Genomic DNA, 25,897 nt, shown 5'->3' with positions numbered 1-25,897 from the left:
TGAAAAGGCTGCAGGCAGCTGTTAGGGAACTCACTGGCAGGGGCAGCTCTCATGCAGCAGGGATCTGCAGCCTCCAAGCCTTAGAGGGAAGTGGAAGGAGGAGGGGGTGGTCAGGGTTGGGGAATGGAAGGCGATTGGCTGGCTGCTGGACAGACAGGCAAGCCAGTTGGATGAGGAGGCACTCAGGGGTGGGACAGTCACCCTGAGTGGATGTTAAGCATGGCACGTAAGCCATGAGATACGCTCCTCCTCCAAGGCCTTATCAGAAATATATTATGTAGAACAGATGTCCATATGATTTAAATATATGAACCAAAGAAGACTATTAGAACAAAGAACCACTGGCAGAAATGGTTCTTTTTACTTAATGGAAAAGCATTTCTTTTTTGGTTGTAGTTCATAGGATCCAACCCCATATATATTCCTTCATGTTGTTTTTACTCTTTGTCATAATGTTATCTACTGCATTGAAGTGCTCAAGGAGAGAAAGAGTATTATGGATACAAATTTCCTGTAAAGGAAACTATTTTCTTATACAAAGTGGATTTCTGCGAGTTAGAATCAATTGACCATGAATAGAGTAAGCTGGTGAAAAGTTGCCTTTGCCACTGCAGCTACCAGGTTTGTGTAGTGGTTAGGAGCACCAGCTTCTAACCTGGTGAGCCGGGTTTGATTCCCCGCTCCTCCCCCTCCACATGCAGCCAGCCGGGCAACCTTGGACTCACCCCAGCACTGATAAAGCTGTTTTGACCGAGCAGTAATATCAGGGTTCTCTCAGCCTCACATACCTCACAGGGTGTCTCTTGTGCGGAGAGGGAAGCCGATAGTAAGCCGCTTTGAGACTCCTTCTGGTAGAGAAAAGCAGCATATAAGAACCAAGTCTTCTTCTTCTATCTGGAACTCCTTGGAGCCAGAAGTTCTATGGGAAAGGTATGAAATATAACAAGAAGGGATATTTGCAGCCCCCCCCCGCTCAGTATTAACTGTAGCTTCTTTTTGTAAGAGTTTGCACAAGGAGGGGGGGGGGTAGAGTCTCCATTGTGACTTTTTGTCTGCAATGAAAATAAGAACTTTAAATGTTTGCAGTCCATTGGATCTAACTTTACATCTTGTGCCTTTTTAGTTATATGAAATACTTCTATCCATAATTATCAAAGAATTCTGAGAATCCCATACACTTTCATATATGTGTGTGTGTGGGGGGGAGAGGTGGGGTGTTAATGCAAGCTGGTTATCTGAATTTAGCTTTTTATTTATGTAGATCTTCTTACTTGAGGGCACAAACAAAGATAATTGATCTGCATCAATTTATATAAGGCAAAGTATCTGTGTATACAGATTGGTTTAGGTGCTAGTTCACAGAACGAGAACATAAGAAGAGCAATGCTATCTAGTCCAGCATCCTGTCTCACACAGTGACCTACCAGTTTCTCTGAATGGCCATCAACAGGGCATAGAGATCATGGTCTTCCCCTGATGATGCCTCCTGGCTCGGGGATTCAGAAGGTTTAGTGTGTCTGAATATGGAGGTTCCCCTCAGTCACTATGGCTACTAGACATGGATAGATTTATCCTCCATGAAACAATCTAATCCCCCTTAAAACTATTTGTTGCTGTGAAGATGATAGAAATGCCAATGCTGATTACTGAAACATTCAAGAGCTCATCTTCTAACCATAAAGAACTGTAACAAAGTGTAATCCCACAGTATGGAGTTGGTTTAAATAATCCATCGCTCAGACTTCCCCCATTGACTAGAATGCTAACTTGCATTCTGGGCTAGCCAGTAGCTGGCATACCCCAGGAATGTAAGTAAAATGTAGACAGGAACTGCTCTTCTGGAAGTTTCAGTTAAAGGCATGACAAATCTGCTTTCTCACAATAATAACAGTGAAAAAAACTGAAAATACTGTTCTAGCCCAGTTTTAGTACAGATTGTATTTCAGACTAGTTACCTCTCTTATTCCACTCAACAGTGTAGCACATCTTTAGGAAAACTGAGCCAGTGGTATAGGAATGTATGAAGTCTGTTATATTGAGGGATGCATCCAAAATCTGCGTGCTTAATGAAAGAACCTCTTCTTGTCAAGAGGGACCCTGATCAACCCATTTGAAAATGTTTTAGTACACCCCTCATGCAAATCTAAAAACTAGATTAAAAGCTCAATGTGCATTATAATCACAAGGCATAGCAAACACTATTTTATGGAAAACCTGATATAGTGTTTACTAGGGAATCAAAGTGGCTTGCACTGCCATAGGGAATATATGATTCTGTAATGCTACATGTAAGAAATTGCCATCCTGGTACACCAGTATCCATCAAACCAGCTGATAACATCTCCAAAGTATAAGTCCAAAGTCACTGAAATGTTGCTGCTATAATAGCACACAGCCAAGGATCAGTGTCTTTTACTTATGCCTGAACATTCAGTTATGCCTGAACATCTTTCCCCTTGACATTTATTTAACATCTACCATTACTACCCAACATTCTATTTTTCTGATATTATCTTTTTAAGTGACCTCAGTATTTTCTAACCTGAAGTGAACCTTTACTGTTCTTTTCTACAATAGAAGAATGCTATCAACTAATATTTTATGGGTCACAATGTAACTACGCCAGATATTTTTTGGGGGAGGGAATTCTACTTGATTTAAGTTGCCTGCAAATAAAATTATCCCTGTAAGATCTTATTTTCTCCATGTAAGCAGTGATTTTGTGCTTAAAAAGAAACTATGGAATTTTATGACAACTAGAACAGTTCACTTGGCAGTAGTTCTAGGTACATCAAAATATTGTTGATTAGCAAGTTTAGCAGCCTGTTCCACTGGGGTGACACTGTTTCTGCAGCTGGCAAGGGAAAAAACGGAAAAAGTTGCAACTCAAGTGGAAAGGAGAAACTAAGCTTCTAAACTAGTGGTAGGTTGACATCAGATTTAGAACAGAGTCCGTCCGTCCCCTTTTCATTTTCTTGTTTACAATTTCATCACACTCTTTATTCAAGGACCAACATGATTATATCCTCCTCTAACTGTTTGTTAGACCAAGAGATGGATCCAAATTCAGTGAGCTTCATGGCTAAGTGGAAATTTGAGCCGAGTCTCCCCAATCCCAGTCCAGCATTCTAAAGAGTTAACCACACTTGGTCTCTAGAAATCACGGAGGTGTTCTTTAAATTCACATTCACATGTGTGTACTCAGGGTCCATTGAACTCCTAAGGCATAACAAGTTAAGTGGCACTGAATATATGCCTATTTCTCAAGTGTGCACTCTTCCGCAAGAATACCATAAGTTCCTTGCTGAATAGGACCACTTAATTCAGCATATTTTTCAAAAATCATAACAACCAGCAGGTGATATGTGGTCACTGTAGTCTGCCTTCCACCAATCACTTATCTGGACATACTGTGAGTTATTAATAAATGGCTTTGCTTCCAGGTACCATCTAACATTGTCAGATAATATACCCATTTGGAATGCAGTCAGTCCTCAGAGCCAGTTCGAATATTGTGCAATCAGATATGGCTGGCAAAAAACAAAACAACCCTTTTCATGAACTGATGTTTCATGCCCTGGTTATATTGCCAAGCCTCTTCCCACAGCAGTAGACCCCATTGCTCAGATGTTTATGTGTACAGTTTTTGCAGCCATTGGTGCTTGCATAGAGAATCTCCTTACAATTAAATCAGTAAACATTTAAAACATTACAGCCATTGTCTGGAGCAGGGGTATCCAGTGTGGTACCAATGGATGCCATGGTAACTACTGACATGTTTTCTAGAGCCTGCTCAGTTCTTTTTAAAAGTGGATGGGGGCAGGTGAGGTTTTTGCCCAGCAAGGTTTTGGATTAGCCACTGGAGATTTAATCAGATGTGCAGATTTTTAAAAACATTGCTCTGGTATCAGCTGCTACTACAGCACAAGGGTCTTCATCATATGACTGAAGGTATGCTGCAGCAGCCAACTTGTGTCTGGTTCTACTTCCTGTGGTAGCCATTTTGTGACTGCACCACCATGCTGTATCAAAATCCCAGAGGCGTCTGCAAGCTTAAAATGTTTGGGAAGCTCTTTAGTATCACCTTTTGAAGAAAAAGTTATACTTCTTGTAATTTTGTGCTCCCTTTAATAAACCTGGCCAGATGCATATTCTAGAAAATGAAAAGGAGGGATGCACACTCCCAAAATGATTACAGCAATAGTACATAAAAAGGAGGTGCAACAATCATATGCTTGATTCACATCCGGTGGCACCTTAAAGGTCAAAAAGAGTTTTAGAGTATAAGTTTTGAGAGTTAAAGTTCCCTTCATCATATATCATCTCAAAAGCTTATATCCTAAAAATTGTGTTGATCTTCTAGGTGCTGATGCACATGAAGGTGCTACTGCAAACCAAAATGGCTACCCTCTGAAACAATCATATTCTTTTCTCAGAAATAATTATCAGTGTTTCATGGAAATTATCCCAAGTAAGTGAGCATAGGTCTGCAATATTAGTCACATTTTAAAGCCTCACATAGATCATTTAATATATGCATTTGTCATGTTATGTCCACACAACTCCAATACACACGAACTGACCACTGGATTTTCAGTATACTCATGGATACTGTAGCTGTACATATATGATAAATACACGCATTGCCCAAGTTCACAAGACATAGTAACCATACCTATTAGGGGAATTGTGCCTAGCACACATTTCTGATATGCACGCTTAGTAGGTTCCTAATACACATGATTGTAACATCTTAAAAGAATTTCAGGTACATTCCAGGCAATCTGTTTCTGGTTGGTTTCAAATTATATGATTTTGACTCAGCTAACTGAAGGCAGGTTTGTTTTAGAGAAGTGAGGATATGGCCAGCAACTCCAATTACCACAACATTTCTGCATGCCATGAAATGGATAGTTCGGTCTATAACCCAGGAGTAATAGACCTTTATCTGCAAATCCTTCTCAGTGATGAATAAATAAATAAATAAGCAGAACTGAAAATGCACACATTAATCAAACACCTCTTTCCATTTAGGGACGTGGTGTCCTTTTCTCTCAACTGAAAATTTAACTGACAGAGAGGAAGCCACGCAGTGGGTCTGTGGGATGTTGTGTAGGCTATATTTTAAAGTAAAATTATTAAGATAAGCAGAAATATTGGTCATTTGTCAAATACAGATGACAATTTTGATTAAGAATAAGGACAGCAGTAATGGTGGTTGGGTAGTTTGACTGTCAAAGACAGAGGGCTATAAAATGGAACTTGCACAAAGTCGGCATTATAATTGATTCAAAGTTGGATAACAAAGTGCTTAAAAGAAAAAAAAGGAAAAGGTGGCAAAATAAACTGCTAGGTGAAATGATAAGGCTGGTATACTTGTTCTTTAAAAATGAAATGTTACTAGAGGTGCAATACCCCATCTGTCTTATAAAGGAAATAAAATATATAAAGGAAATAAAGATTTCCTTTATTAAATATACTACTGAGCTGCAATAATTTCCTTTGTGTCTTATACTTTGGGGATTTGTTGCTAGTATTTTAGAGGGAAAAAAAAGAAATAAAACTTCATTTTGCTTCAATGCAGTGTAGATACCCAGAGTTTGTTAAATATGACCTGAAAAAAGAACCCAGAGGGCTTGTTTTTTATATAGCATAATGAGAACCCCCATATATTCTGAGGCGCAGCAAACCCAAGTTCTTTCTCACCTGTCAGGTCATTTCTTCATATTTCTGTTTCAGTTTAGTTTCTGAGGGGGTTATAAAGTACAAAGTGAAATAAGTTAAGCAAACATGAAAAAAAATGATTGTCCTCTGTAGCCATGTTGTAAATTTTTACTGTTAAAGGTATATCTTCATGGCAGCCTCCAGGGTATACAGTTGGCATTGTTAGTACAACAGTGTGGAAGGTACACAAAGGAGGTATCTGGAAGAAACAAATGCCTTTCTCCTGTATTCATGAAAACTTCACTTCTTGTACTGATATCCAGTGATATCTCTTACATGCACCCCGCTTACATGTTTTCAATTTTTTGGCTGGTCAAGGCATTACTATTTGTACCCATTTGTTAGGTTTGTCCACTGCTGTAATTGTACCCCACTTCCTGACTCACCAACATCTGATTGTTTGAAATAGGCTTCAGTCTTTCTATTATCTCCTCCTACCTGTTGAGCTGAATGTGTGGAATATTCAGAAGATGGGGAGTGTTAATATCCTGTGTTCTCACTTTGTGACCTTCCATATGTGACATATCCTCCTGAACATCCTTTCCCCATAGAAATTGCAGAGGACAAACCCTATAGAAATGTTACCTGTATGTGCAGGCTTTTATGATTTTGCAATGTATGCCATTATAACATATATCCTCTTATATCTGTTTGCATGATTACCAGTTTGGTGTAGTGGTTAGGAGTGCGGACTTCTAATCTGGCATGCCAGGTTTGATTCTGCGTTCCCCCACATGCAACCAGCACTCTCTCAGCCTCACCCACCCCACAGGGTGTCTGTTGTGGGGAGAGGAATGGGAAGGCGATTGTAAGCCGCTTTGAGCCTCCTTTGGGTAGGGAAAAGCGGCATATAAGAACCAACTCTTCTTCTTCTTCTTCTTCTTCTTCTTCTTCTTCTTCTTCTTCTTCTTCTTCTTTTTCTATGGAATCTGCATCGGCTAGCAAGCAGTTGATGTGCGTTTTCCTTGTTGCTAAATCAACATGCTGTTTAACAGTCTAAAATTTCATGCTTCAGTTGAAGATTCATGTGGTGCAGCTTTTGATCAGTTCTACATGTCCTTCCTCAATGACACTTAAATAGAGTATAACAACATCAAAATGAATGGTAAAATAAGAAATGATTGATAATCACTAAGGGATAAATGTGAACAAGTATCTGTTCTTACAGTGATTCCAGGCAAGGGGCATTAAAGGCTTTGAATAACAAACATGAAAGCACATGGTCAGGAATTAATACAGAGGTGAGCAAAAATCAGCCAAGTTGCAGTCAGGCTAGACATTAGATTGACAGTGCAAGAATTAGGAATATTCAAGGTATTTCAATACAATAGTAAAAAATTGAAACACCTTGTTTTCATGTATACTTTTACCATGTGGATCATTATTCAAGATATTATATCTTCATCTTAATGTTACATAATTTTTGTAGTCTACCAGCTGGCTTGGGGAGCAGAATATCTTGGCAGCTTCTGAAAGATGTAATGTCTGAAAGAGGTTTTTGCAAATGGGAAAACAGATATCCTCTTACAGAGGATTGAGTAGGCAACCCATTCCATTGACATCTGTTTGACAGAAAGATGACCTGTCTCTCACCCTTACAGATAGTTGTTTATGATACAGCGATTTTCTGTGATTTGACAGTCAACTTCAATTATATGGGTCAGTCATGAATAGAGGATATGTGTTACTCAGCCCAGGCTGCTGACGTTAAACAGAAACAAGCCATAAAATTATCTTAAAAAAATTATTTTGACAGTGGTCTATTTTAAAAGTACACATGTTGGTGAAGTTCGCTGGCCATGTAGGCTATCCATGGGACAATATCTTGACTTTTTAGTCTGTTGAGAAGAGCAGCTATAAAAAATGTTGTTGTTGTTGTTGTTAAAGCCTGTCTTAGATCCAGAGGTTCCTTTCTGTGAGTAGTTAAGCCTCCCTTCAGTGTGAGGAGCCTCCTACTGGTGAAGCATGCCTCTTGCACCATACAAAGTTTCATCATTACTTGAAGTGAACTGTTGGATCCAACTGCATATCTCTTGCCTTTAAATCTCAGCTCTACTTCCTGAAAACAGTTTTGAGTGTTGATTTATGAGATTATTTTTGTTTGTGTTTATATGACTCATGCTCAGGTTTGCAATGGTAACCAGTGAGAATGTGTGATGTTACTCAATCATACACAAGCATATTTTGCAGAGATGTCAACAAGGCCATTGCAAAAGTACTGTCATGATCAAAGAAATGGTGAGAAACACTGATTGCAGCAACTGTATCTGTTGTTCACATCACATTGTCCTTAACGTCATACCCACATAAATGTTTACTTGGGAAACTATGAATGTCAACAAGGATCAGCCTCTCCTCCCTCTTGTAATTGGTATAGAGTTACTTTGTAACCATCATCAGCTTCACCTGTCAGTTTAGAGATTTGCACTCTGAGACTTTAAAGTAGCAAAGGGCAGATGTAAAATAAGTCAGATGCTATGGTTTGTATTCCAGAAGGATCTCTGGGTTAGTCTCTTGCAGCAAAAACAACCAAGGGTCTGTGGCACCCTGAAGACTAACAAGGCTTCAACAATATATTTTATTTGTCTTTAAGTTGCCACAGTAATGTTAGCTTCTGCCTCTGTAGGTTACAGTGAGTGAAGTAGGTTACAGTAAGTGAATCTAATTACTATAATTAGATAGAGTAATCTAATATTTAGCAGTATTATCTGGAAAAAAACCCCTCTTCCCAAAATATGAAGCTTGGGCTTGGGAAACTGATGGTGTCATGATACTGTATAAAGGGATCTCTGAATGCAGCATGTTGTTTATGTGAAACAAGGGCTAAAATCTGCTTCTGGCAACTTCTGTTTATCTCAAAGGAAGTGCAACACTGGGTGGAATAGGGCACTGATATTTTAAAAAAGAAAAACTTGTGTATGTTAATATTAATAGTGACTTAATAGGCTTATGCTTCCATAACAAAATGAAATTCTATTTTTCCTACTTCTGTTATGAATTTTCAAGAGAAACAAACTAATGTCGATTTTCAGGTGTCCTTTTTGTGTCTAGAATCAGTGTAAGATGAAAGCGAATTTTCTAGAATATTAGGATTGAGGACATCTTTAATTAATTGGGGGAGGGATGAGCATTTTCCCTCACCCAATTGGACAATGATGGTTATAACTAACACATATTTATTTATTTGATTTGATTTCTTAACAGCCATTCCTGGACCCAGCTGGCTCATGGTGGTTTACTATAGAAACCCCAATAAAATCCCAATATAAAAATGGCACCACAGCACATAGGCAGCACACAACTGCAACTTCAAGCCGCCTCCCAACATTACCAGTCCAGAATAAGATAGAATAACCCTTCCTACCCACTGCTTATACGCCTCAGAGAGGGCTCATTAGTCTGGGGCATGATGTTCTGCACCGTCTGAGGAGGGACCCAAGATCTTGCCCAGCCCAGCCTCAAATAAGTGCCTGGTGGAACAGCTCCATCTTGCAGGCCCTGTAAAACAGTGATAGCTCTGCCAGGGCCCTCAGTTATTCCAGGAGCTCATTCTACCAGGTCAGGGCCAAGACCAAGAAGGCCCTGATCCTGGTTGAGGCCAAGTGGGCCAGGGACCACCAACAGATTCAAACCCACAGAGCAAAGAGCCCTACAGGGGGGGCGTAAAGACAGATATTTGGGGGCAGACCTCAAACGGCCTTAAAGGTCAATACCAAAACCTTGAACATGATCCAGAATGCAATCGGCAACCAATGAATCTGCCTGAGCACTAGCTGGATATGGGCCCTCCAAGATGACCTCATGAGGACCCAAGCAGCTGCATTTTGCACTAGCTGTAACTTTTGGATCAAGAACAAGGGAAGGCCCACATAGATATCCTTAGAACAACTCATTGTCATTAAAAACCCCAATTTGTATTGTAATCTATAAAAGCTAAAGTCGTTGGCTGCACCATTTGAGCAAACAAAATTCACAGAAAGTAATAAGGGATAATATTGTCACATAGATGGCCATTATACCCTTACAGATCTGGGGAAAATATAATCTCCAAAGAAAGTGTATTTGTGGAAGAGATCTTTGCCATCTTATCTTTTCACATGCAGCACACTCCAAATTGTTCTTGAGCAATGTAGCATACAAGCAGAGGGTGCTACAGAAATGATAAATAGGCAGAAGTCCTGTCTGTACTTGTATATCAGCAGAGCAATTAAATGTTTGCACAGCATTAGACATGTGATTTCTGCAAGTTCCCTTCTCTTTTTGCAGCACTGCCCCAATGGGCCCCTGGCCTCCAGGACCAGCTTTTTAAGGGCAGCTAGGTGGGAAGGGAAAGGGAACAAAACTCTCATCCACAAATTTCACCATAGTGACAATCCACATCTCTGTCGTCAGTCCTGCTAATCTTTGGAAACATGAACACATGAAGCTGTCTTGTACTGGAACAGATGATCAATCTATCAAGGTCAGTATACACTACTTAGAGTGGAAGCAGGTCTCCAGGAACTCAGGCAGAGGTATTTTTTCTCATCACCTTGTTACCTGTCCTTTCAACTGGAGATGCCAGGGGTTGAACCTGGGATCAAGCAGATGCTCTATCACTGCCACTCCTCATGACATGAAATGGTTCAGATGCTACAATAGTGAAGGTTATGTTATTATATTGATATTGATAGTGTTCTATGTAAATGTTCCAAAATGTTTTATGTAAACCACCCAGAGCCGTAGGGAAGGGCGGTATAAGTAAATAAATATATAGATAGATAAGGAATGCAGCAATAGTATTTTATCTGCTATTCATTTACAGAGGCCTAAACAGGTCCCCAGTTTCATATTCCTTGTGTCATAAACTAATTATTTCTAAGTCAAGCTATCACTACCTTTGCTTATTTCTCTAATAGTGGCATGAGTGGGTGTTTCTCCATCCTTGGCCCATTTACACTAGTCCCCAATCATTTTCCAGGCACAATTCATGCTCCTGGCATTGTCCTTTAAGGCCCTACATGGCTTAGGAGCAGTATATTGGAAAGATCACCTATTCCCTTATGAACCTGTTCAGGCAGTATATTAATCTTCTGAGGCCCCGGTTTGGGTACCCCTCTATTCTGAGATTAGACAAATGGCAACCCAGGCCTTCTCAGTCATGGCACCCAAACTCTCTGCCCACAGAGACTCCTCTGTCCTATTGCCTTCTTCTGTCAGAAGGTAAAGACTGGTTTTGCTTCATCTATTGTTCCTTCAGTGTGTGATCTTCCTTCTTTCCGTTTTAATTGTTTTTGTGTCTGTGCATTTTATTGTGTTGCATATGTATTTTAACTTGGCTTTAAATGTTTGAATGATTTGTTTTTGTTTAGGTTTTAAGATATGTTTTTATTTTTGTCTGTTTTAAATCTATTAGCTGCCATAGTGGCTCTGTTGTAAATAAAATAAATAACATACTCAGAAGTTGAGAAGAGACCTTCAACAATGATAAATAAATATTTCCTTCACTGAATCCCTTATGTCATATAATATAATGCAGTGTTTCTTTACAGCTAAGTAACTTGAAACAAGTGACATACGTAGATGTGTCAGCAAACAAATTTCCCTCAATTCCAATATGTGTCCTTCGGATGTCAAGTTTGCAGTGGTTGGATATTAGCAGCAATAGCCTCAAAGATCTCCCACAAGACATTGATAGGTATATACTTACATTGCCTACATTTAGAAGTGGGATGGGTTGAAAGATTGTCTACCTATTTATATTGTGGCACTTATAAAACCCATGATCTATATAGGGTCTCTGTGGACTGAATAAAGGTTTCCTGGCTACTTTTTAACTTTTCCATTCCAAATCACTTTTGTAAGTGGAAAAAAAAACTGGTACATTGCTAATTTCAGTATGAATAATGCAGCTGGCTAAGCTACACAAGCTGTCTTATTTAAAAACAATAATAGTAACTGTAGTCTAAGGACTTCTGGGGAGCCACATTTTGGCCACCCCTGGGTTGAGTCTGCACTTTGCTTTTTATTCTCTCCCAGCCTTAATGAACCCCTCCCTTCTGCACTGTATTCAATTTCCATTTTGATTTGGGGTGCTTTAAATTTTCCCTCTGCAACATGTATGATTGATCCGCAGTGACCCTACCTTTCCTGCGCGATATCTAGGAGCAGATGTAAGTTGCTATACTTGAGAAACTCGCTTTTGAAAGCCCCCGGTATAAGCGTAGGTCTGCATTTTGCTGGATTAACTTCCACCCTAGTCCCTGCAACATTAACGTAGAGAAGCAGTCTGTCCCTGATTGGCTGGGCATCAGTTCAAAGATTTCCTGGTTCCCAGTTGCAAGACTTCCCTCCCAAGATTTAATTTTGTCCTCCTTTTGTGATCTGTTTTAAAGTGCCTGTGATCCAGAAGCCCACACTTCTGAGCAGGGATCTGCCTTATTCTCTTTGAGGCTGCTACTGTCTTCCCCCTCCCCTCTTCAGGAAAGGAAAGAAGCAAGCAGCCTCGTGCTGCACTTGGCTGGCTTGGCAGTCAAAAGGCAAGATATAAAGCACTCTTTAATGTGGGCTGGACTTCACCTGACAACCCCCCCTTGCGCGTTCAGGAAAAGAAAAATAAGCAGCTTTGTGACCACCATTCCCCTCCCCCCTCTGAGCTTCCCCAATCAAGTGCAGAACCCTTTCTGTTTCAATTTAGGGGGGAGAGGTAGGAAGGAGGAAGACCCAGGTTCAAATCAATCTGAATTCAGCAGGATTGACAACAGAAAAAACAAAGTGCAGAACCAGCCCTGGTCTAGGCTATCTATGGTATCCACAGTACTCCAGTAATAATACTGTGTATGCATGGTGCTCAGAACTCAACTCCTGCACTCTTCCAATCAAAATTGTAATAAGTATGAATGCATAATGTTTAAGACCTGAAGATTCATACTGTGAGCAAGTAATAGTTACACATGACATTTCTGAAATTAAAAACCCCCTGCAAATTGCAATGGAGATATAAATCTAGATTTTTGTAATAAAGTTTATATGTGCATAACCTACAGTAGCATCGACATATATTAAACTTTTGGGGGTGATTAGGTTGAGTTCTGGTCATAGATACAAGGAAGAGTCAATAGTGCTACATTCAGACTTCACAGTAATACTAATTGTGCATTAAAAAGAGATATAAATCCTCATTTGAAATTGTGCTTTGATGGATTGTGAATTTAGTGGTCATGACTCATTAACATTTGATCAAATTATGTTTTATTGGGATGGCTTGGCTGCTTTGTTTGTCAAAGACCATACAGGATGAAATTTGCAGATGACAGTGCATTTCAAGTACAATTAAATCTTTATTTTGATCATGCAAGTTTTCAGGTTTGGTGTGACCACTGTTACTGCAGATTGGGAGTCCTGCATGAATAAGGAGTGACATTGTCACTGAGTGAAAACTTCACTGCCACAGATTCCCAGTCAGCTGTGACACAGCTGCTACTACAATGGGTTGAGTAAGGGAGGCTGTGGCCCTGAGTGTCCGCCACTGCCATTATGGCAGGAAGCAAGGGTTGAGGCTAACAGAAAAGTAAAATGGGTGTGAGAGGAAGGACCTGTCTCTGCCAGAATGGTGCAATGCTTGGAGTAGGGTCTGGTATACCTAGATTTGAATACTTCCTCAGCCATGAAAGCTTGCTGGGTAACCCTCGGCAAATTATATCTCTCATCCTCACCTTCCTCACCGTGTTGTGAGTACTAAGTAACTATGTTACTCTGTTAATCTCCTAAGGCTTGAAGAATTACAAACACTTCTCCTGCAGAAAAACAAGTTGACTTATCTTCCACGAGCTTTGGTTAATTTGCCAAAACTAAGTCTACTGGTGGTAAGTGGTGACGATTTGGTCCAGATGCCCACAGCTATCTGTGAATCAACTACCGGTTTAAAGTAAGTCAATGAGAAAAAAACAACTTGTTTTCCTAAATGTTTCATTTTATTCTGGATGTAATCCTTTGTTTCACAGAGAAAACTTAGTCTTAATTGATACCATTACAATCGTTAAGGACATTTTAATGTCAGAGCTTAGTACTTTATTGATTGATCAAAATCTTTGAGGCAATGAACAAGAGATTTGTGAAGAATTAAAGCATAAGTAAAATTGCATAAAAGCTGGTCAGAGTAACACAAAACAACTAGTTGCTAACAGCAAGTCATATCAAGGCAGACATCCCCAAAACTCTCTCCAGAGAATTGCATTGATTTGGGAAGGTCAAGCAGACCTCCCTCAGGAAGGAGCTACACAATTTGGGGGACATAGTTTTAAAAGCCCTGCTTGAGTTGCCACCAGACATGTTGCAACTGTGAGGCTTTGGAATCTGTCATGGCGTGTCCTTCACACAACACGTTGCTGTGCTTTACTCATGGCCAGTGATCTGTAAACTCATTCAGAGAGCCCCAGAAAAATCAGCAACAGCATTTTTGATCCAATCCACCTTAGGAATTGCAGTGATCCATTGGCAAGTTGCAGTTTACTTGCTGAAGACTATTGCATGAAAGCACTCACATATAATGAGAAACTAAGTAACACAGATTTGGAATTATACCTCATATGTGAAATAACCTGCTTTGAGAGGTTTTCATTGTATTAGTCAGTTTCACATTCAAAATATGGATATACAGTATTTGCTGGCGTATAAGACTACTTTTCCCCCCTGAAAAACATGCCTCCAAATGGGGGGGAGGGTCGTCCTGTACGCCGAGTGCACTTCAGTTGGGATAGACATAGCTGCCCATAGTGGCCCATGGTACTGTATTTTGAGTGGAAATGTTGGGGGGTTGTCTTATACACCCAGTCTTCTTATACGTCGACAAATATGGTACTTGCAAATACTTATTATTCATGCATTGTATTTTGAGTGCTTGAAAAGTTTTTGTAGATTCTTTCAGTACTCCGTACAGCAGGTAAATATTTTTATCCTCATGCTGAATACTGGGCATTGAGGCTGCGAGAATATAATCTTGCTAAAAACTGTAGTGAGTTTATGCTATAAAATAGATTTGAACCAAGGATTTCCCTACTCTCAGACTGTTTCTACAAAGAGTGATAAAATAAGCTTGGCCTCCTGCTCACAAACACAGGATTCTAAATCTTGCAGCCTTCCATGCAGGATTCCACTCCTGCATTTCTCAGCCAACACATCATGCCTTTTCCCTTCCATACAAGGTGGCAGCTTAGACAGAAGAGAAAGCAATGTGAACTTTATTTACCGTTTATCGGCCTGTCAATCATAGGAGGTGACCAATCAACTCTCAGCAGTGGTTTGGAGGCCTCAAAAGGTCCCCCAAGTACTGAAATTTAATTTTGTTAAAAAGGAGAATTATTCATTGCTATGTGTTAACAGCACTATATTGACCCATTGAATTGGACTTATGATAGTGATTCACTTTCTCCTGTCATTTTGGTACGGGCTGTTTGGGCGACAGCCAATCCACATCCTGCAAACACCCCTGTGTGACCTCTGTAAACCTTTGAAGCAGCATACCTTTCCAACACTGCCCCTTGATCTTTGTGAAAAGACAGCATTTCACAATGGAGAATGTATTGGTAAACTTCACCATTTAAAAAAACAAAAATTATTCAGAGCTGGAAATGGAGAGGGGGGCAGGTGTAAGGGTTGGACAACAATGGTGAGACTGTAGCATGTTTCCCCCTCCATATGAGGATGCTCCTGGATTCTCCCTGATTGGAAGTGTGATTGGGGGTGGTCAATTGTGTTTTGCCGATTTGCCTCATCGTGAGGCAAATCGAGTTAAAACTCGTGCCACACCCGTGACAGCCTCGGACTGCAGTTGATGATGTGTGGAGGTGGCTCTAAAAGCTGCCAACAATCGGAGGCTATCACGGGGTGAATTCATTGTGTGGAAACAGTCTCAAAAGTCACAGGCCTCATAAAGACTGACTGGTCTTTGTGTCTGTGTTTTAAAAACTCAAGGGCCTGCATACATAGGCATATGGATAGCATCCATCTCTGAGATGAATTGGGTCTAGTTAGTACCTGAATGGAAGATACCTGGATTTTCTAAGTATATTATGCTGAATTTCCTGAAGGTAATGCAAATCATAGTAACTGTTTCTACATTGTAGACTATAACTGATTGTAGACTGTAACAGTCATGAAACATGGCAGTTTCATGACTTTATTCATATATAAGAGAAAGGAATCATTATTAGCCTTCAAACAATACAATTTTAAACAGAATTACACAATTCTAAGACCATTAAAGTCAATGGGGTTAGAAGGATATGACTCTGTTTATGTGTATTTCTCATGTATTTGTGAAGAATTAAGGACTGGCAAAATCAGACAGTCTAGCTGTCTATGGTATCTGGTGTCTTGGGAGCAATAGCTGAAGGATGATAGTATTGAATCATAAAAATATGGTAGAATGAAAGTGAACTACTTGATTTCTGTTCCATCACTTTAGGGAATTTGTTAATAGATCTATCCCATTGTTAAAGAAGTAGCATTCACTGTGTGCAAATTGTTTACATGCTGCACAACAGATGGAATGTATATCTTTTGATCTAGGACTTAAGCATATATTCTAAGTGTTTTACAGTTCTGCTTGTGCAAGGCCACTTCAGAATTAACATTGTATTATAGCTAATTATCATTAAAAGCAGTTTGCTAATGTGCCCACAGATACATTAGAAGTGTTGTGCTTATAGATACATTTACAAGGTTGGAAGTACAAAAAATTTATACAGCAATAAATCATTTGGTGTAAAGCAGGTTACAGACTGCTCATGATAAGAAGCATTATATAACCCCCTTCATGCTAATATTTCATCTTCTTGCAGATTTATAAGCCTCAAGGATAATCCTCTTGAAACAACGTCATTTGAAGAGACTGTAAAAATAACTGAAAGTGACCGTGATCGTGAGCTGTTTGAAAAAGAATTTATGAAAGCTTATATTACAGATCTAAGAAAAAGAGGTATACATACACATTAATGAAACGAGAAACTTCATTTACCCTTATTCTGTTGGACAAAAGTGGTTTTAACCTGGTTTTCTTGACACATCAGAAAATGTTGGCTAGCATGCTAGCTCACTTATGAAGTATTTTGTTATGATTTCTAACAATGAAGCTTTAAAATTACAGATTTCATGCTACAGTTATATTTGAAATGTGCAACATGTGACTAAAAATTGTATGGTTAAACACATCCTGCCTTGATAAAACTCCTTTCTCTGATTATACATATTCCATACTGATTCCTTTGCAATCAATCCCTCAAAGAAAACTGGATATATTCTTTAATAACTCTACCCAAGACATGTGCCTAAGAGAAAAGGGAGAACATAGTTCCATCTCGCCCACCCCCCCAAAAAAACCCTCCATTGTTTATATTATGGCCTGGAGTGGTATGTGGTTCTACATGCATGTTATGTTGTTGTTAGGTGCGAAGTCGTGTCTGACCCATCGCGACCCCATGGACAATGATCCTCCAGGCCCTCCTGTCCTCTACCATTCCCCGGAGTCCATTTAAGTTCGCACTGACTGCTTCAGTGACTCCATCCAGCCACCTCATTCTCTGTCGTCCCCTTCTTCATTTGCCCTCAATCGCTCCCAGCATTAGGCACTTCTCCAGGGAGTCCTTCCTTCTCATGAGGTGGCCAAAGTATTTGAGTTTCATCTTCAGGATCTGGCCTTCTAAGGAGCAGTCAGGGCTGATCTCCTCTAGGACTGACTGTGGTTTATTCGCCTTGCAGTCCAAGGGACTCGCAAGAGTCTTCTCCAGCACCAGAGTTCAAAAGCCTCAATTATTTGACGCTCAACCTTCCTTATGGTCCAACTTTCGCAGCCATACATGCATATTACACTATAAAGTCCCTCTTCTCACTGCTGTACCTAAACAAAGACCACTTTTAAAATCAGAGGAACTTCAATTGTAGCTTCTAAGTAAGAAAAAAGTAGTACATTTGGAAGAGAAAATTAAGCAATAAGATGGGATCTTTTTTAGTACGGGAATTAGGATGCTTTGGGCTGATCCTGCGTTGAGCAGGGAGTTGGACTAGATGGCCTGTATGGCCCCTTCCAACTCTATGATTCTATGATTCTAATTATTTAAACATAAGAAACATGATTTCCAAAGAGGCTTCTACAAAGGCAAGTTATATTCCTGGCTAGGTATGGGTACAATATTACTCACCAACCTTTGTTTGTAACATATTTTTGTCAGTTCGTGTTTGGAGAACTGCAGCTTAGCTATAAACCCCCATAGAGGCTGGTGGTGAGCAGTGCAGGGACTTAAATCTTAGCTTTATCATCCCCACAAAAGCTACCAAATGATCAGAAACAGCTGGGCCATGAGGGCAGCTTACTCTTATGGAACATCTGTATGGGCTCAAAACAGCTGAGCTTGCTCTCATGGCTCAGCTGAAAGGGGCTTTCTTGGGCAACCAATCCCTGGGAAAGAAATCCCCTTTAAACAACTAAGTCATAGGGGCAGCTTAGTTGTTTAGATTGGAAATAGCTGAGCTATGGAGGCAGCCTTTTCCCATGGCTCAGCTATTTAGAGCTTAAACACCATGAGCCCAATTTGGTTGGTATGAGAGCCAACTAGATTCATGGAGTTTGTAGTTTGCCCACAAACTTAACTATTTCTTATGGTTCATGCCTATCCCTGTGTTTGTGCTTATGGAACTAATGCTGTATATATGATCCCCCATAAATATGTGATCACCATTTCTTTTGACAGGGATTTTCCACCTCAATACACGAGTACTAGACTCCATGTATGTGTTTTCTATAGGAAGAAAATGTGTGTTCCTCCTTTGAGAAGACACTGCAGTGGTGTAGATCAGAAGGATTACATGCATCACATTTGTCCCATATGCACAGTTAGACTTAATGTTAACTGAGCTAAAGTTGTTGCTAAATTGCTTTCTCCAAAGTAGCATGAGACTGATAGACATATTATTATTACTTGTTCCATAATCCTTACAGTTTTCTTTTGAGGGTACAACTACCTTGGTAAATTCAGGTTCCCATGTCCATGTTTGTAGATATCATACAAATGTAAGAGGTTCATTGGATAGAGAGCCAGTTTGGTGTAGTGGTTAGGAGTGCGGACTTCTAATCTGGAATGCCGGGTTCGATTCTGCGCTCCCCCACATGCAACCATCTGGGTGACCTTGGGCTCGCCACAGCACTGATAAAACTGTTCTGACCGAGCAGCGATATCAGGGCTCTCTCAGCCTCACCCACCTCACAGGATGTCTGTTGTGGGGAGAGGAAAGGGAAGGCGACTGTAAGCCGCTTTGAGCCTCCTCCGGGTAGGGAAAAGCGGCATATAAGAACCAACTCTTCTTCTTCTTCTTCTAGAATGAACTGACAAGGAGAAAATAGTGCCCATAGTCCTCTGCTAACCTCTACTTAGAATCCTTAGCTCCTCTGACCTCAGAGGCCCCCAACTGTTGTATTAGCAATAGGAGGGAAAATGTTGCAGTGGAATCCTGTGTTAGTATCGTACGAGTGTAGTGTGGTTCTACTATTAGGGATACTGCAAGTGGGAAGCCATGAGGAATCTCATGCCCCCCTCCTCATAGTCTCTCATTTGTTCCTCATTAAGAGCTTCCCCCTTTTTCTGTTTCTATCCATCCTTGAAGCTTTTCTGTTTTTCTTGTTTTCTTGATGCTCCCCTATTTCTATTTTTCCCATTTTATCTTTCCTTCCTCTGATACCCCATCTTCCTTTATGTTTTACCTGCCTGCCCACTCCTCAATTTACCTTTAGTATTAAAGTGAAGTTTCAGTGCCAGTTTTGCATTGCCAGAGTTACCAAGACAATCCAAGATGGTTGTCAAAACCTCACAATGAAATCTTGTAAAATCTCAGTGTTTTAAATCTTTTTGTATTTTCCTGTTATTGTTGTACAATTTTCCTGAGTTCTCTCCTGAGTTTATAGAATGCTCTAATCTGTACATGGCCCTAATTCTAAATGATTTCTTAACTAGATCCATATTCAGAATTAGATGTAACGATAAAGGGAAACACAGTCACAGTACCTATCTATTATCCAGCTTGCCACCACTAATTAGGCTCTGTACATTCAACATAAGCATTTCAGGCAGAAAATTCAATAGAAACAGGTTAAACCCATCACTGTGTATCCTAGCCAGAAGGTTTCTTTTCTTCTTTTAGGGTCCTGGGTACAGAAAGTTGTTCTGCACTATGACTTGATATACCATGGGAAGACTTTGGTTTTCAGTATTTTAAACAAGCTTTGGGAGCTTTCATGCTCATTTGCACAAAAGTATATTTGCATTAAGTAAAGAGAAGCAACTGGAGATTTAGATACCTTTCAGAATTTTTTTAAGTTGATCCCTGGATTTAATAGATCATTGGTTGTTTGTTATAAAGGAAAAGAGGCTGCTTCATACACATCATCTCTACCCTCACATCATCAAAAATATATCCCATTGATTTCACAAAGTAGCTGTGGCTAGGATTTCTGCCTTAGGATGCCTAAGGAAGATGACACTGTGTGATCATGAGGTAGCAGCCAAAGAGAGATGCAAAACTGATCCAAGCCCTTTATTGAAAAAATAAAATTACACCCATGGACCATTTTTGCTCAAATTCCATTTAAACCAGTAATATTTCACAATTTTGGAGGATATACCTTGGGATTACAATTAATCTCCAGGCAAAATAGATCAGTTCATCTGGAGAAACTGGCTGCTTCAGAAGGTGGAATCTCTGGCATTATACTCCATTGAAGTTGCTCACCTCCACAAACACTGTCCTCCTCAGGCTGTACCCCAAGATATCCTGGTTTTTCCCAAACAGGAGTTGGCAACTAGGGATATGCATATTGACTTAGCCAAACAGAAAAACTCTGAATCAGTGCTGATTCTTGTGGGTTTGGTTTGAATTTTAAAGCTGAACCATGATTCTCCTGTTTGAATGGGGAGCTGAATCACTGAACCCAAATTGATTTGGTATTCAATTTGGGTTGTTTTGGGTGTCCTGAATCTCTATTGGAGAGACATTTAAAGATCCTCCCAAACTGTTGATCCTCAGAATCAGCTGTTTGGCAAGGTCTTTAAATATCTCTCCAGCATATCCCATCTGATGCTACAGAGAGGCAGCTTTCCTCAGCATCAGCTGTATGGCAGGGTATGACCGGCTGTTGGAATTGACCTGGGTTACTGTGAAGCTCCCTTCTGATGATGTAGAGAGCTGGCAGACCCCCAAGCCATTCAGCAGAGAGAGTTCTCTTCATGGGATCAGTTGTTTGGTGAGTTCTGTAGCTGAAAAATCTGGCTTTGCCAAAGCACCTGAATATCTGAACTGAGATTGGGATTTAGGTGACTGGCACATACTGAATCAAGTTTGGGCCAAATAGGGCCAAACCTGGAAAAAAGCCAATTTTTTTTTGCACACCCCTACTGGCAACCCTACTATATATTGGAAAAATGGACAGAATATCAAATAACATCCATGGACTATTTTTTTACAATTGCCATTTTACAAGTTACAAAATTTCACAATTCTGTACAATGGAAAAAAAGAGAACTGAATGAATATATGCTTTCCAATTGCTTTTCCCCCCTTCAAGCTCTACCTCCCATGATATTTTCAGTAAGATTTGTGAGAATGTCCTTGGATGAATTATATCTTAAAGGATGCAATTCTAAACTATTCATATCATTCAAAAATCAGATATTTGGCAGTAGTAAAGTTGAATGCATTATATTTTGTAGGTTAGATTGTTTTATGCAGGGATAACTATGTACTTGCTAACTTTTTAAACTGAAGAAGGCTGAAAATTTTGAATCTTGCTTTTGAATTGTCATGAGACCAAACAGCGCTATGACTATCAACAAACCATTGCCACTTTGCAGGCAAACAGCCAGTTCCTGCTGCTTGTGTGTAAATAATTACCTCAGTTGGGAGCCATAAAAAGAAGGAGTTAACAGCTGGATTACAGGAGTATGGACTGAGGCAGACCCTTTAGGGGAAATGAGCTGGAAGGTTATGTATATATTTGTAAATGTCAGGGATGCAAGGAGCAATCAAATGTTACACCTTATAGACTTCTGCTTCTTGTTCAAAGAAGGGAATTTAAGACTAGGAAGACTTTTCAAAGACTGAATTGATGGAAAGAGTTTCCTTCTGGCTATTGAAGCATCTAAGGATACCATTCTTTGAGGTATATTATGGACATTGTTACTTAACAATGAAATGTCACTGGAACGATAATTTCAATGCACCTGGTATGATACTATTATAAAGGAAAAAATTAAGCTTTATTCACAAAATAGGTATGCATTCAGGTATCAAAAGAAGAAGAATTACTACTTCATTTTACTAATATACTTATAACACCTTTGAATTTAAAAACAGCAGTTTGTAATATTAATATTCTTTCTTTTCCTTATTCTTTTTATTGTAGACTTCAAACATATTAGGGGCTGGTCATGCTGCCACCACCCAGACACAGGATCACTGTAGGCTGGCAGGCTTGAGAATTTCTTTCCCTTCCCGTGTCATTGGGGTAGAGATCACTGGAGCTTGGCCAGGCAACAAGCCCATGTGGGCTAGTGGGCTCTAGGTGCTGTTCCTAACATACTCTTCTTTGACTACACCCACAGGAAAGTTAATAATAACTTAATGCACATAAACATATTTAATTTACTTAATATCTAGTCTCATAGACTCCAGGACTCACAGAATTAAAACCACACAGCAGCATAACAGTCTCTAGCCATTCCATTGTCAAGTGGAGGGAAAGTGTGAAAGCTGAGAATTCAGACAACCTGATATAATGTATCATAATGTTACATTAATGTAATAATTATTTTCTGATTTAAAAAAAAAACACTGAAAAAGCCCTAGTTGCCCAATGGAGGGGGGAGGGTACTTGCTGTTGGAGTATTGGTCCAGGGAAACTGTAGGGAGAGTAAAAATCCATCACCCTAGCATGAAGAAAGAGTCCTTATTCCAGAATAATGTCTCACTACCCTCTTTTGTTAAATGACACTCTGTCTCTGGTCATGAGTGGGCAAGTCCAAAAGTCCATAATGCATTGTTGATGCTATCATAAAGTTGAAAGATACTAATTGAGTTAGCATCTTTAAGGGCACTGGATCTCTGCAGGGCCACCCCATCCCATATATAGCGTAATCCCTAAATCTTCATTGTATGTTTTGTTGTGTAGCAATTCATCCCTTTTACTTCTATGGAAGGTCCTTTCTTCCCCTGTGCTCTATTTTTGTCAACAGTACCTTTAATTTTGTTCGTACTTATGCAGCATTCAAACTTTGCCTAAGCTTCTACTTTGCCTTCTTCCTTTCCAATTGGCTGTCAATTTATTGACTTTAACTCTATAACATTTTACTAGAGGTCCATAAAGCATTTCTTTTTGGTTCACTGAATATTAGTCCATACTCCCGGCTAACCGGAAGGGCGGTATAAAAATCTAATAAATCATATCAAATATCCAATCATGCAGTTCCTCTGATGGAATGGTATTTATATTTGAAGAAGCTGGGCCACTATTTCCCCTACTACTACAGATCCCCACTATTTCCCCTACTACCAAGGGCTGTTCCTAAAGGTCTGTTGATCTTCCTCCCATAATAGAACTTTGGAGAGTTTAGCGGGCTACATTGGGAAGGGAAAACAGGAAAGTTCAAGTCAGGTGGTTAACATATGCCAATGGGATTTTCTACATAAAAGCCCTTATGCATGCAAACCCTTATGCATGCAAAATATAAAGTAGTCTATAGATTCTGGTTGCAGTATGGGTGGAACGTGTTGGCAGCATTCTGTCTCAAGAGTACAATATATTCAAAAAAAAAGTATATCAGAAAGAAATTTTTAGCATGTCTATTTTTAGCCACAAAGCTATGATTATTCCAAAATCGATATCTAAAGTATTGTATTTATATTTTTCTTTTCAGAATCTACTCCTTCCTATACTACAAAGGTGTCATTTAGTCTTCAAATCTGAGAACTGGATTTGCACCTCACTAAAAAATCCCAACAAACAGGAAAATATCATGAGCAGAATACCAGCATAAACACTACTGTACACTAATCTTTTTTCTAAAATTGTTTTCCAGAACTACTTGTATTTGTGGTAGTTGATATGCAATACAAGCTTCAGATGACCTGGCTATCTGTGATAGTGGCAGCCATCATGATTAAGGCTCCCTTTTCATAATATTTCTTAAAATAAAATAGCAGAAAAGTTGATATCTTAAGGTGTATGGCATATTGTATTTTTAGACCAAACAGTGGGCACCTTCACTTGTATAATGTCTATTCAGATGAATATATGCCCTTTCTATTGAGCATTGTAAAAATCCCAAATAAATTGTTTTTTAGAGGCCATGTGTAAAAAAGGTGTATTAGACTCCTGAATAACACACAAGAACTGTGCTCAGGGAAGAACCTTTGCTTTGCATTCAGAAGGTTGAGATTCAATCACAGCATGTCTAATCAAAAGGACCAGGAAGGAAGTGATGAGAAAGACCGCTCCCTTAAACCCTGGAGAGATGCTGCCGGGTTGAACCAACAATACTTACCTTGATGGACTGATGCTCTGATTCAGTATCAGGCAGCTTTTTGTGTGCTGATCTCTATATATGTATTTCCCACAAAGATGTCACTATTAAGTCAGCCAGTGTGGCACATGAATCCCTTTGCTGCTGGGAACCACTTCCCAGAAAGGCTTTTCTGTTTTCTATTTAGTGTTAGAGTTGCTGGGGGAAACTTGTCTGGATTCAGTTAATGGCAGGTTTCCCCCTGTAATCGTGTGCTAGGAGAAAATGTGATTATTTACAGTTCACTTGTTTACTATGCTGTTCACAAAGTTCTTTTCCCCCATGCCAGCTTGTTGTTGAAATAATGGTCGAAAAGAGAGCCCTGCATGCATACATCAGATCTATGCACAAATGTGAGGGAGGCTCATTGATTTTTGCTGCAGCAGCTGCACACTCCTCTTGTGTCCCACAACTTTTTAAACTCAGACGAGTTTAAGGAAACAATTTGCAGTGGGGTGCAGCAGTGACAGAAGTGAATTAAAAACATCTCTGCCTCCATTCTATCAGTGTGGAATGGGTAATTCTTTAAGACTAATCTCCCTTGATATATCCAAAACTACTTTTTAAACTCCCTTGACAGAATATAGTAAAGAAACAGGTTTGTTATTTGGGATGCTTTTAAGAATGTTTAAGAATTGTATTTAAGGTTGTTGACTTTGGCCTGGGTTGCTTATTATGCTTCTCACAACACTCTGATGCACAGAAAAGAGCAGGTAAGGCTTTCCACAAGAAATCTGTACCCCAAGGTATTGCTACTTACAGAAACTGCTTGAAAAATGAGTAGCTTTGTATCACAATTTTTCTGTTAAACACAGTTACAATTTTGAAAAACTTAACAGAATTTTAAGAGAAGCAAGAGCTCATGAACCAGTTAATTTAATGCTGGGGTAAAATTAAAATTTAAGCACCAGAAGAGTCAGTTAACTCAAGAAGAATACTAATATGTTTAGTGAAGGAGTTTGGGTATTAGAGTATCCCTGCCTCTTGGAAACCAAAAGAACCAAATATGGCCAAGAAAGTATTTTGGTGCATTTGGGAAACACTGAAACAAAAGCCTCTCTTTTTAAGGATTCTAAATCACTTTTGAAAGCTTAAGAAATTCTCAGTTGCTTTAAACATACGTATTGAAGTATGTGCCTGTATTGTTTTACCTCAGAAATTTTAATCCTGATTTCACCTGATCTTTGCCTCTATGTTGAATAAAATATTTTATTTTTGAACTTTAAAATAGCCTTGTATGTCATTTCATCTGTATATTCCATTTCTTCTCTTTGCTGACAATGCTGCCATCATGTCCTACTCATGAGTTGGCCTGAAACACCTTCTCAGCCATTGCCTAGTTTAAAATGCCCCCAAGACTCATCTAAAGGGGGCCATTGCCGCTGCAGGGGAGGAACGCAGACAGGGACCTGGCTGGCGGGAAAGAACTCTCAGCCCTGGCATTCTCTGGGTCATGTGTATGTTGGCATGGCAACAGGGGGTGTGGTTGAGCTAGGCATCAGTTAAATGGATGGCCTGACATTGCTTGGCCTCCTTTCCCTCTCAGGGCACACGAAGACATGAAACCCACCTCCCCTCCCTCTTTATGAATT

The 25,897-nt window shown here is 39.6% G+C and overlaps 1 protein-coding gene across 8 annotated transcripts in view; it reads left to right on the top strand.

Moving 5' to 3' along the window:
* The window catches only part of LRRC2 (leucine rich repeat containing 2), a 179,880-nt gene extending 154,392 nt beyond the window's left edge, over positions 1–25,488 (top strand). For all 8 annotated transcript variants that reach the window (XM_077344525.1, XM_077344527.1, XM_077344524.1 and 5 more), the window contains 4 exons: positions 11,256–11,401; positions 13,475–13,630; positions 16,545–16,681; positions 23,661–25,488. In XM_077344525.1, the coding sequence (XP_077200640.1) occupies positions 11,256–11,401; positions 13,475–13,630; positions 16,545–16,681; positions 23,661–23,710 (489 nt within the window). In that variant the 3' untranslated portion in view covers positions 23,711–25,488. The remainder of the gene's footprint in view (positions 1–11,255; positions 11,402–13,474; positions 13,631–16,544; positions 16,682–23,660) is intronic.
* Positions 25,489–25,897: the final 409 nt, after the last annotated feature.

This window comes from Paroedura picta, chromosome 7, assembly GCF_049243985.1.
Source record: "Paroedura picta isolate Pp20150507F chromosome 7, Ppicta_v3.0, whole genome shotgun sequence".
Classification (NCBI taxonomy): Eukaryota; Metazoa; Chordata; class Lepidosauria; order Squamata; family Gekkonidae; genus Paroedura; species Paroedura picta.
Note: the sequence above shows the minus strand (reverse complement) of the source record. Positions and strands in the feature narration are given on the sequence as shown.